This window comes from Hippopotamus amphibius, chromosome 8, assembly GCF_030028045.1.
Source record: "Hippopotamus amphibius kiboko isolate mHipAmp2 chromosome 8, mHipAmp2.hap2, whole genome shotgun sequence".
NCBI lineage: Eukaryota > Metazoa > Chordata > Mammalia > Artiodactyla > Hippopotamidae > Hippopotamus > Hippopotamus amphibius.
This window is the reverse complement of record NC_080193.1, coordinates 73444644-73458033: the sequence shown is the minus strand read 5'-3', so window position 1 is coordinate 73458033 and position 13390 is coordinate 73444644. Positions and strand designations below refer to the sequence as shown.

General features: G+C 45.4%; 1 protein-coding gene across 5 annotated transcripts in view; it reads left to right on the top strand.

The window, feature by feature from the left end:
• AGAP1 (ArfGAP with GTPase domain, ankyrin repeat and PH domain 1) overlaps positions 1 to 13390 on the top strand; it is a 549901-nt gene that overhangs the window by 416153 nt on the left and 120358 nt on the right. For all 5 annotated transcript variants that reach the window (XM_057744262.1, XM_057744263.1, XM_057744261.1 and 2 more), the window contains one exon: positions 1380 to 1541. In XM_057744262.1, the coding sequence (XP_057600245.1) occupies positions 1380 to 1541 (162 nt within the window). The remainder of the gene's footprint in view (positions 1 to 1379; positions 1542 to 13390) is intronic.

Sequence of the window (13390 nt, the reverse complement as noted above, 5' to 3'; positions counted from 1 at the left end):
ATCAGTGCCACTCAGACAGGAACCTTTATCTGTTTTTCTCAGTGATGGATCCCAAACATCTAGAGGAGTGGCCCACAGTCGGTGCTCAAAACATATTCGTTGAATGAATGAAATAGATCGCACAGAACGTTCTGTCTTTTGAGTTACAAAGGTGCTGAATCGTGAAATAAAGAATTCTTAGAACTTTGGAGGTGTACTTTCATCACTTTCTCGGTGCACTTTTTCATTCTGTTGAATTATATATTCATTTCAGGTATTTTCACCACATTCTGTTCTTCTCTGTGATAAAGTAAAAATAGACATAGTAAATTGAGAGTTTCACTTTCCGTGAATGATCACATTTGTGCACTGGTTTTAAAATTTTGTAAGTAGCATCTGTGAATCAAAAATTGGCAGGTCTACTGTGGACTTAGCACCATCACTGGACACTGGTGAGACAGGGAGGTGGTGTGCCGATTTTCACTAGTAATAAACTAATGTACAATTATACGTAATGTTGGTGATGGAGGAAAGAGAATCAGGAATACCTTTACCTTGTGTGCACACACATGAAATCAACCCCATTTAAGATGACACTTTCATATGTATTCCTAAGAGTCTTTATTTCATTCCTAATATATCAAAGTAATTACGAGAAGAGAAAAATAAACAAGTAAAAAGCTTCCCACCTCCCACTTTCTTTTCCAGAACTCCAATCATGCAAAATAGAGAACTTTTTAAGTCAGACAGAGAACTATCATGTGATATCGCTTATATGTGGAATCTAAAAATAAAATGGTACAACTGAACTTATTTACAAAACAGAAATAGAGGCATAGTTGTAGAAAACTTATGGTTACCAGGGGGGAAGGTGGGGAGGGATAAATTGGGAGATTGGGATTGATATTTACAAACTGCTATATATAAAATAGATAACTAATAAGGACCTACTGTAGAGCACAGGGAACTCTTCTCAATACTCTGTAATGGCCTATATGGAAAAGAATCTAAAAAAGAGTGGATGTATGCATATGTGTAACTGATTCACTTTGCTGTACACTTGAAATTAATACAACATCATAAATCAACTATACGCCAATAAAAAATTAAAAAAAAATAAAGTTGGAGAAGCACTGGCATAAAAAAAAAAAATAGAGAACTTTAAATCCTCCGGCCCGTAAAGATGATGCTGAAAGGAGTACCTGCTTTGGAATGGCGGATGGCGCACTAGAGCAAGGGGCGCCATGACCTTCTCACACAGAATGCTCTGGGCCTCCAGTCCAGGTATTATTTGTGGGGCTTGATGTGATACTGGAGGAACGTTGCTGTAGTACTTTTCCAACGTCTACATTTTAAGTGTTGACCTTTGCGTTCTTTTGCCTTTTCCGGTCCGGTGGCAGACACGGGGCTGGGCGACTCCGTGTGCTCCAGCCCAAGCATCTCCAGCACCACCAGCCCCAAGCTCGACCCGCCCCCCTCCCCTCACGCCAACAGAAAGAAGCATCGGAGGAAGAAAAGCACCAGCAACTTCAAAGCCGATGGCCTCTCCGGCACTGCTGACGGTAAGCCCTCCTGGGACTTCAGGGCCAGAGTCCACGTTTCTGAAAATTAATTTTTATTCTTCTAGTTTGTGGAATCATTTACGCTGAGAGCCATAAATACACAATAATGCAGGTCACTGTGTGTGCTTTCTGTTAACAAGGTGGTGCTGGGGGCCCTCTCTTCACTCACTGATTCGCGAGACTGTTCACCCACGTCAGCTGTCTTACCTCCTGTTGTCACCTGGTCGACGGTAGCACTGGTGTCCCCTTCACACATCGGGTCCGGTTGCTGGGTCTTGCCTGACCGCGGCAACCTGGGTCAAGGTATCCACTGCAGCCAAGCTGTGCCATGTTGTCTTACTCCCAAAGAGCCCGGCCTCCTACCTTAGGAATCTTCCCTGATACCAGCTAGACTTAATTCTAGAAAGACAGCCACTCTCATTCTGGCTTTCAGCGACGTGTGAGGATAAACGCCCCCGCTGTTAGTGTCTGGCACTCTTTTTGTTTCGTGAACTGTATTAGTATTCCCTTTGGCACAGTTTGTCTTGCTTCTCCTTTGACGTGTTGAAGTTAGTTTTTATCCTCAGTGATGGCCTGATGTGATCTTTCAGAACTGGCTCCTTCTTGTGGACTTAGATTTTTTTATTCCATAGATGCAAGTGGGGATACACAGGTGTGCACAGGTACACACACATCATAGGAGGTGAAATTAATGTAGTTGTAATAAACAAGTTAAACAAATATCTCAAAGGAAAATTAAAATTTCAAAACATTGTTGTGTAACATGAATAGTTATCGATGAGACCAAGAGTAGTAAAAGAATCTGGTTTCAGCAAGGATTCCATCTGTGCTGGAAATACCCTTATAACTGCGCTCCTTTTTCTTTCCCTGTTTCTGCCACACTTTTTCTGAATACGTGTTTGACTGCTCAGACTGCAAGTTTCAATGTTAAAGAGAGTGCCTGTTCCCTCCTAATATCCAAAGTGAGCCTGTAAACCCACAACATATATGTTAGCAAGGAAGGAACCGCGTTTATGGTACATGTGCTGTGTCATTTTCTGTAATTCTGTGGGTTGCTTGGTGACATTTTCATTTGTAATGAGAAGACCGGGGTTCAGAATGTCGAGGAACTTACTGGGGCTCTCACGGTGGCAGGAGAGAGTCTGAAAGCCCTTCTTCACCGCGTTTCTTACCATTTTGCCTCCTTTAGCTTCCTGCTAACAAGTTTAGCCAATAAAAACAGATTTTCTCCTGTTATGATAAATGAGGATGATTCTATTATATCACCAGTGGTGAAAAATAATTATTGTAGATCAGAGCACCCACCCAGACACCACTGACCTTACCATTGGAAAAGAGATTGGCCACAGATCATTGAGGAGCCTTCCAGCAACGTCAGCAAAAAGCCCCCAGCCACGCACGGGTGGCCACACCCCAGCAACAAGAGGACTGGGGTAAAGTCGGGAAGATGCATGGCCTCTCAGCGGGTGGGGAACTTGTACCCCACATATCCAGGGGAAGAGTAAGATTTGCTGTAGGGAAAGGGCTCATGCCCATTTCACAGATAAACATCTTACTGTGTTTGTCGTGTGTTTCCAACCAGTGACTTTTTTCAAAAGCACCACTTGGTAGAAACTGATGATCAAGTCCACCTATCACTACATTACACACATTTTACACATTTTACATATTCCCTCTACCCACTGACATAGTGAAATCTGGGTGAATAAGATACAGCCTGAAAGCAAATTAGTAGTGCTTGCATGTTTAATTGGGCTGTGGGTTCAAATCAGCAGCCCGGTCATCCAGTGAGTTTGCAGAAAGTTTGAGAAGTGACTGTAAGCTTATTGGACGCCTGAGACGTTTCCATCCTCCACTTCCTGCGTTCCTGGGGGTGTACTGTGTGTTCTAAGCAGTAGCCTATGATGAGGCTGAGTCAGATCCTCAATCCCAAACCAACCACAGACCCTTTCATTAAAGGACCTTACTGCTGAGGCCGTGACGCAAACAAAGACCAGCTCCTGGGCGCCAAAGAAGCACCCAAATTAGAAATCATAACAGCATCTCGAGCATGTTTGATGAGTGATGGTTATGTGTGTTCAGAAGTTCAACAGTAATGATTAGAGAGGAAACTGTGCCTCGCTTTATAGTTAAGAGTACTGTCTCTGTGATGCCACAGCCATGACATCTTTCCAATAGAAAATAAGACAAGTTCTCTGTAAAAAGAAAATGTATCATTTCTCCCCAGGAAAAGTTACCTAGCAAACTATAAATGAGTCATTTTTTGGAGACAGACTGTATTGCATTGTATCCAAGGAACACTATTTTTTTTCCTTCACATTTTAAGATCTCTGAGTTAGAATGCATCGTTCAAGTGAGATCATTTTAGATTCAATGATATATAATTTTTTTTAATACTCTTAGCAACTCTTAATCAAAGTGTATTGTGGGAACCATCCAAACTAAGCCTTCTGTTCTTGAAATAAAAGCTACTTGTGTATTTTTAGAGGGTTATTTAATTTTTAATTATAAAAAATATTTGTTTCTCTTTCCTGCAAAGCACTGTGACTTCTTAGTACCAGTGAATTCTCTTTTGCTTGACCTCGTGCTAGAAAGTCACAACTGCAGATATAAAAAGTTCTTTAGACGATGTCCATAAAGTAGGCGAATTGCGTAGTTTTTGACAAACCCCGTTGTAACAGATGACTAGACTCAAATCTCTTTAGAGTATAAGAAAAATACAATTCCACTGAAAGTCAGCTATTTCATTCAGGGTCCTGGAGAAAACATGGTGCCCTCAACTGGGTCATGGATGGGAGTTTTCCATGGGGACTGTCTACAGAGGTGTGGGCAGGTTGTGGGGAGAGCTATAGGAATGATGTGGACTCCCAGGCAGGTAACGGGGAAAGGAGGGACCATTTATGAAGACCTAGAGAGGGAGGTGTCTGGGGGAGGCCTCCATCAGGACCTGTGTCCTTCAGCAGAGGGACACGTGCCACCCTGGTGTCCCAGAGGGTGAGAGAGCCCAGGGGAAGCGCCTAACCTCTCTTCTCCCTGCCTCTGGTCTCTGGCTGCCACCTCCTTGACCAAACCCAACCAGAAGCCAAAGATGAGCGAGCTACTGGCCCAGGCCTGCCTCCAAGAGCGTTGGAGGGCAGGTGGAGGTGAGCCAGCAGAAGCCGTGTGCTGTTCGTGCCTTTTCACCGTGCCTCTTACAAGTCCCTGGACACGCCTGTTCACTGACCTCATCAGTGCAGTAGACCAGATGCCTCTGGCCCCCGTGGCTCCCGAGGGCCTGGTCTGAGCCCTGCTGAGGGAGGGGTTGGAGCTTCCCGAACGCACTTCTGAGCTGTCCCCCAGCCAAGCCCAAAAAGGAGCCCCCCCACTCTCCCAGGCTCTCAGCCCAGCGCAGAGGTCCTGGCGCTGGACATTTCTTACCTTTGTGGCATCTTTGTTCAGAAAGTGAAGACTGAAAGTGTGTCATCATCCGTATTTATGCTGCCTGAGAAGCCAGAAACTCTCTGTCCACATGGGGGCCCTTGATGCCCCTGATGCAAATAAGGGCCTTCCTTCCATGGGTTTCTCCTGCCCTAGCCCTCATCCGACTCAGAGAAGAACAGTAGTTCTACACAGGGTGGTAGAAGGCGCTATAACCTAAAGTAGAACAGTCATCTTCTTATATTTACAATTTAAAATGAATGGAAGAAGTCTAGTAAATTATAGGAGTAGAAACTATGACCAAATTCCTTTATGAGTATTTTGAGTTCCGACGTGGTCACTGGGCTCACATATAACCGTTATTGTCATGTAAAGAGTCAATATTGCAGAATATTCCAGCCCCCTTCCTACCTAAGTGTGGAAGAACTGAGAGGTACAAGCTAGTGTGGGTGATGTTATATGTCATCTAAAGCAGAAGTGCCTCAGGCAGGTGGGTGTATGCCTCGGTGTCCCCAGGACTGAGACCTGAGGTGTGCCTTTGGGCGGGTGAGGGGCACCATGCTAACCACGGGAGGACCCTGTGGATTTCTCCTGCACACGCTGCATCACCGGGCATCCAGCCCCCTATCTACCTACCTGGAGGTTCCCCCAGGTTTAGATCTGTCCTTTCCAGACATACAGTCTCTAAACTATGTGCGAATTTTTCAAATTCTGCGGCCCTGTTTGCCAAGAGATGCACCTTTGTGATGTTTCTATCTGGGAAAACTAGACTGTTCCTTGGGAATGTCAGAAATAGGGCATGTCATCATCGAGTTTATCTTTGAGGGTACGCTTCTTAGAAACCAGCATCCTCCAGACTTACCATTAAAAATGTGAAGCTTTAAAAAAAAAGCTTCTCTATCCCGCATACTACTCATATTCTTATTTAATAGACCATTGGGACAATGGATATTAAAATATCAGTGATAGGGGACTTCTCTGGTGGTGCAATGGTTAAGAATCCACCTGCCAATGCAGGGCATATGGGTTTGATCCCTGATCTGGGAAGATCCCACATGCCTCGGAGCAACTAAGCCTGTGTGCCACAACTGGTGAGCCCATGTGCCACAACTACTGAAGCCCTCACGCCTAGAGCCTGTGCTCTGCAATGAGAAGCCACCGCAATGAGAAGCCCGTGCACCATAACGAAGAGTAGCCCCCACTCACTACAACCAGAGAAAGCCTGTGTGCAGTACTGAAGACCCAATGCAGGCAAAAATAAACAAATAAAATTAATTAACTAGGCCTTTCTCACCTTCTGAGAGGGCCCATACTCTGTCTGTGGAGTGTGTTTCTCTCTAAATAAATCTCTAAATAAACTTTAAAAAAAAAATTAATGAATTAAAAATATATCAGTGATAGCCTTGATTTTAAATTGGACTTGATTTGCTTGGAATTACAAGTTACACTTAAGAAAATGGGGATGTTCAGATCTGGGTGCTGAACTCAGCAAGGACTGTAGACCGACAGAAGGAATTCAGATGTGGGTAGGAAGAGTGGTGGCACAGCACAAGAGGCAGGGGGCGTCCTATGTTCAGACCATGGAAAGACAGTCCCGACCTGTCCTGGGTGGCCCTGGTAGGTTTCATTGGGACCAATGGGTGGAAGCTTCAAGGAGGTGGATTTTGGTTCAGATATTAGAAGGAAAACTTTGTAAGAGCCGGGGCTGCCCTGAGAGGCAAGGTTCCTGGAGCCCTGCAGCAAGTCCAGCACTGGTTGGGCCATTGTAAGCACTCCTGGTTCTGGAAGGATGCCCTGGGTTCGTGGTCAAAGCCAAGTTGAAGGGTGTGTGCCTGGAAAGCTCTTGGGCAGATCTTTAATGACTTGCCATCTTTTGGCATTGCTTTTGAATCACAATCCTTTCTGGGTGTCTTCTTATCCAGGGTCCAAGAGTGAGGTTATCGTGGCTAAAATGTACCAGTGGTCTCTGGGGTCCTGGTTCTGTGATCCCAAATCTGGTGGTTCTCATTAGTTTTATAACATTCATGCAAGTTTGCATCAAGTGTTAATTTCCCTGTTTCCCCAGTGAAAAGGCGGAAGTAGAGAGAGGTTAAGTGGCTTTCTTGTCCGGGGTCAGGTTGCTGGTAGGTGACAGAACTGTCTCTTCATTCTCTGCCTCAAACTCTTTCCACCAGGCAAAAAGCGAGTCTTTGAGGTGCGTGGAACAGCCTTTGAATCTAGGAGTGGGGCAGGCAGAGTGGCTTCCTTGATATTTCTCAGATTCCATGTAAAGACACTGACTTTTATATGGGTCATCACATCTAGAAGTTGTGTAGCAAAGATCTTTCTTTAAAAACGCAGGGCCAGTCTGGATTTACCCAGTCTTACTACACAAGAGGGTATGCAGAAATCCTGTCGTGGTTGGGTTTTTTTGTTGTTGTTTTTTGGTTTTTGTGGGTATCTTTTTTTTCCCCCTTTTTTGGTCCCCTTGGGTTCATGCTGCTTTGTTCTAAAGGTCTCAGAAGGGAGTTTATTTTATCCTTCTCATCTCCATCCCTTGGTTGTTCATTCTGGGTCTTTTAGACCCATTGCATGGTTGATCTTGGATGGATATTGAAATATTATCCTGTAGAGAAAAAGTCACAACTGGGCTCTGTCTGTTACAGCTGTACACTAAGGCGTCAGAGGTGAGGTCTCTGGCATGTTTATAAATTTCATCAGTTCCAACTTGCAGAGGTCAGATGGGACTTAGTTTTCTTTTGTTCTTTCAGAGGAGAACCTGACATTGTGAATCATTTTATTATTTCATCAAACATCAAGCAATAAGCACAGAGGAAGTGCTGTATGTTTGGCTTCATGGGAGACAAGAGAAATAAAACTCAGTGTCTCTCTCACCCCAAGGCATTCAGAGCCTTAATATGGGGATAAGACATACACCAGAGACTCTACCTAGGATTTCAGGCAGAATATTTAAAGGGGGCATGGGTGGTCCAGAAGAAAGACAAAAAAAGCATTGAGTTGTAAAAGTTAGGAAAAGCTAACATGTTGTAGAACTTAATTTTAGATTCTGCAGATTTAATACATAATGGTTATCTTTTTAATAAAACGCTGCAAAAAGCGTCACTTTCATTAAATTTCATCTATCTACAACAACGTAAAACCCCAGTGGTAGTGACTGAATTAGTCATAAAACAGAGTTTTGTTTTCACTTAGATACTAAGAAAACAGATGTTGCTGTAATTGATCAGTTACCTTTCATTGTAGGAAAAAAATTTTGTTGGTATTTTGGAAGACACTTTGGAAAGGAAATGAATTATGCAGCAGCACTGTACAACTTTTTCCCCACATACTCATTTTTCCTGCATACTCGTATCTATGACCACTGGGTCGTGCTGAGGGTCGGGGAGTTTGGGGCATCACTGGGTATTTTGGGAATTTTGCACATCGTGATTGGGAGGGCAGTTTTTTTATTTAAGGGTCTTATCACCATGGTGTTCTCGCCTTTCCTCTCTCCTTGGGCACAGTTAACATGCTGATTACTCCATGTTACATGTGATGGCGTATACATGCATCACTGGCAAGGAACACGTGGTGGCCAAGGAGCTGCCGCCACGGCTTGCTTCCTGTCCACGGGGGCTTTCTTGTGTGCATTTGTATTATTTGGAGGTGGCTAGAGGGGAATGCGAGGGGAGATTATGAACGGTCAGGTGTTACTATCACGGGTCACCCTTGGATCTCCTACTCTGTGAGCGTTTCAGCAGCACTCGTGTGTCTTCCCCTTGTTATAATATCAGCAGCTACTTTCAGTGAAAGGAAAGAAAATTGGAAGTCTCCGTCACCCACTCCATCAAAATTCCGTGATCGACAGTAATTCCTTCTAACAGTACGTACTTCTTAATTGATCTTCCTTGTTAGTAAACTGATTGGTTAGTGCCACTGAACCGTTCGTTGAGCTGAGCAGTTCATTAGAGCAAATGGGGAAAAACCAAGATTTGGAACATCTTCCTGGACAATATTCCTAAAATGCAGTAACTTTGACGAGGGAGCCTGGTCAGTTGGGTTTCTTGGCCGTTGAGGCAGAAGCGATAGGAGACACTGGATATTCTGATGGACTTGCCTCCTGCCCACAAACCAGATCGTTTTTCCAAAGAGAGTTCTCAGGTTGTAACTCCAGCTTCCACAAGAATGAACTTGCTAAAATTGAGTAGATCTGGGTTTACTCTAGACATTGACATCCTAGATGGGGCACAGTTGACTCAAAAGCCATCCTGCAGGGTACAGTCCTTCCGACACAAACACACATAAGCTCTCAGTGCCCACAGATCCTTTGTGCAAGTCTGCGGGTCGGAAATAAACAAAGATGAGTTGATCACAGCAGGAGAAGCCAGAACAGAGGATTCCCATCATGATGAGCTGACAACAAGAGAAGGATTTTTTTGGTCCTTTTTTTTTTTAAGTACACACAAACTAAAGTGTTAGATTCAGTTCCATGAAAGTGCATTAATCACCTACTGCAGGCCGAGAGCTATGCCTGGGACTGGATGGAAAAGTGACTGAGGTGTCCCCTGCCTTCAGGATGCCCATCGTCCAGTGGAGAAAGCAGATCTCTTAAATAAGCCATGGCTATCCGAGCAGCCTGTGCAGGGAGCCCAAGAGACCCCGACTTAGCACCTTGGGTCCTGGAGGCTCCAGAATGAAACATCTGCTATTCCAAAAAAGGGAAAAAATATGAAACCTGAACACATGATAAATCTTGGTATAAGGTGGCTTGGAGCTCTGGAATCCTGTGGACACACCTGATGCAACAGGACACACTCAGCCTCCTGCCCTGCAGACGAGCCGACTCACCTTTGAAAAATGCAAGCTGCTCTCAAACTTGCTGTCTATGAGTACAGACCTGCAGTGGACCCCAGTTCTTTTTATTGGCCCTAAACTTAGAGGTGATTTTTCTACACGAGCCACCCACAGCCTCTAAAGTCCATTGGGAGGACTCAGGATGGGCATTTTCCCCCCAGGCACCCTGGAACTGGAATTCTGCCTGGGTAGGGAGACCCCAAGTCAACTGACTTTTAGGGAATTCCAAGTTAATCTCTCATTTTCTTGATGTTCTCAAAAGGGTAGAGCTGTCAAGAGTCTTTGGATGTCACTTAATTCAGCTGTGAAACTGAGACCTGGGATGTGATGTGATCTGCTCAGACTAATGTCCAGGAGGGGCAGGGCCGGTGCTGTTCAGCTTGTGTGTTCCTCTCGATTCTGATGGCTTGTGTCCTGTTTATTGCCTTGCTGCATGTATTTTATCGCGAAAAGTCCAGGGATGCCGGTGGAAACTGTAATGTTCAGAAGAGAGACATGATGACATGTCTGGATCATCTGTGCCTCTGCTCATGCAGCCGCCAGTCCCTCATACGCTCTGTGCTAGACACAGACATCCAGGGGACTTCAGGAGATGAAGGCGCCTAGGAGGTCTATACTCAGATGTTCTAGCTCAGTATACTGCATCTTTCCCCCCGGCCCTGGCAGTAATGAAACTAGGCAGTGTTTTATCTCACATGTAGAGGAGAATTCGTTCCTCTTCCTAAAGATGTCAAACAAACCCCTCCTCTCCTCCACCCCGCCCGCCCCCCACCCAGAAAAGGATGGTGACTAAGTGCAAATGCAGTCTATATAAAAGCAGCTTGGCAAATGGAAAGTATAAGATAAAAGTTCACCTACACTTTGAATCTCAGTCAACTGTAGCTGCCATAACCAAACACCACAGACTGGGTGCTTACACAGCAAACAGGTATTTCTTCCTGATCTGGAGGCTGTGAAGTGCACAATCAAGATGCAGGCCCCCTGGGTTCCCAGTCTGCAGTCAGCCTTCTTATCATGTCCTCACGGCCTTTTCTCAGTGCACAGAGAGCTGTCTCTGTCCCTGTCTTGTAAGGCCACTAACCACATCCTGTAGGCCCCACCCTCACAACTTCATCTAACCCTAATTATCTCCCAAAGTCCTCAGCTCCAGGTGTCATCACAGTGGGGGTTAGGGCTTCAGCACATTGGGAGGCCACAGATATTCAGTCCATAAAGCCTTGTAACTTCCTGTTCCTGTCTGTGGACTTCATGGACTCGGTCACTCTGCAGATCACGCCTGTTCTGTTCACCATCCCCTCCCTCCCGGGGTCTTGGCTCCCTTGTTAGAATAGGTCTTTAAGCATCAAGGAAGAAAGCCAGGATTCAGTGCCTGCTCTTAAACAGGTGTTACCTCATTGCATCCTTCATACAACCCGTAGTGTCCAACAGGGAGGTGGTGTTATCTCTGTTTTCACAAATGAGGACAAAGGTTCAGTGGCGTTAAGTGATTTGCCAGAGATGGGCAGGTGAATGTGAATTTGGGGTCTGCATCAGGCCTCCAGGACTCGGAAGTCTGTGTGGCTTTCCTTGCACCTGTGCAGTCTACCTGGAAAGGGCTTCTGTGGCTGGAATGTGAAGAGGAGCCTTCTGCAGGCTCAGCCCTGTGGCTCCTGGAGCTGCTTCTCCTCGTCGCAGTTGGTGGGGGCGGGGCAGCGTGCCCATCACCCCCCCCACCATTGCCCTTAAGAACTTGGAAGCAGTGGTTCCTTTACTAGTTTTGATCTCAGCCTCTTTTCTCAGGACCCCTGTTGTGACATGGCTTCTTTACAAACAGTATTGCTTTTCTCGCCTATGGCTCTGTGTGTGTTGGGGGAGGGGTACATTCCATGAAGGGTGAGGATCACTGCATCAGCTACTTGGCAGACAATTAGAACATGCAGGATTAGAGAACAGGCAGGGGACATCATGTAACTTTTTTGTACTTAGGGATATTTAACTCGGATGCAGTGAGCCCAGCTTTTAAGTTTGTTCTGAGAATGATATCCTTTGTGAGTTTTTGGACAAGGGGAGTGAGCATTTTTAAGGACAGTCGGAGGGCGAAGGGGAGCTCTTGATTAAGCTGCCATCATTCATTGGAATCCTGCTTTGCTGATTTAAGTATGATCAGATGTCTGCCGCACCTTGTTGCCGGGTCTGATCACTGTCCGCTCTCATTTTATTTTAACGTATGATTAATGCTCTGGAGCGGGTGTGGCTTGAGATAAACTCAGTGTGTTTATTTAGGAATCTTTGCTGATGTGCCCCTGCCTTTCAACTCCACCCCTTTCTCATCCCAGAGATGTAACAGGCGCAGGGTGTTATCACCAATGAAAGAAGCAGGTACGGTGCAAACTTCAGGCATCGCCACTGCGATACACACACAACCTAACAAGGCTTCTTTTGTACTCGGGACAGGGAGAAAATTGGCCATTTGTCTGTGGGGTAATGGGCTTTGCTGCCGTATGAAAATCTCTCAAATGGTTAAATTCAATGACATTATCTCAGAGTTCATGAAAGCGACTCCCGCACAGTTTAATTCTATTTAATTTTTTTTAAGGGGGAAAAAAAGCAAAGGGAAAATGTTTTAGTTTCTCTTAAGCTGATGTCTCTCTGCTTTTTCTTAAAAGTGCCTTTCTAGTTGCCACACAGTGATGTGATCATTATCTGCCACCTCGTCGCCTTGCTGCCTCTGCATGCAGTAAAATACAAAAAAAAAAAGGAGAGAGAGAGAGACCAGGGGAGCTTGTGAAGTATGACTTCCTATCCCAAGACTCATTGCCTGCGATTCGTACCGCTTGACAGTAATGATCTTATTACAGTACTCTGGACCTTGAAGAGATTTCATGAGGAGAGTGAGGGGCCGAGCCTCCATGTAATCAAGTGGTGCTGAATATTCCACGCGTTTTTGATCACACACTGATTGGCCACAGTTCTAGCCCATCTTCTAGTCAATTATGCATGGCCCCTGTGCTCCTCGCCTAGGCAGAAACATTGATGGCAGTTGTCTGGCTTTTGGCAGGTGGCCAGGGGTTTGAAGTGCCGTGCACACCATCCTCCCAGGATAAGTGCTTTTTAGTTGGAATTGATTACCTTTCTCTGGGTTTTGCCTAATAGCAAAACTGCATTTGGAGAGGGCTTCAGGTGAAAAATGGACGTATTAGCCAGTTAGAGCATCCGAACTCCTAGTCAATTTTTAGGCTTCCCTTGTTTCCGTCTAATTTCTGTTTAATGATAGCATGTTCAAGAATATCGAAGGTATTTCACGGCATCAGCTGCCCAGCACACATGATGACTGTGGAGGACAGATTCCGTTATGGGGCCACTGTGTTCCCGGTCGCGGATTAATCCAGGTGAGGCTCCAAGCTTCAGGAAGATGTCTGTTGGTTACTTTCTGTCTCGGCAGAAAGCGTTAATTAGCGAGAGTCTTTCGTCTGTAGGAAAAGAGGTAATGAGTTCTCCCTGCAGTCGACTGGCTTGTCTTCGGTAATTGTGGGGCCCGTGTCGACATGGCTGGGTTTCATGAACTGTGCTGCCTGTGCCCCCCAGATGGTCACCTCCTTGTCTCCCCAGTTGTGTACCTC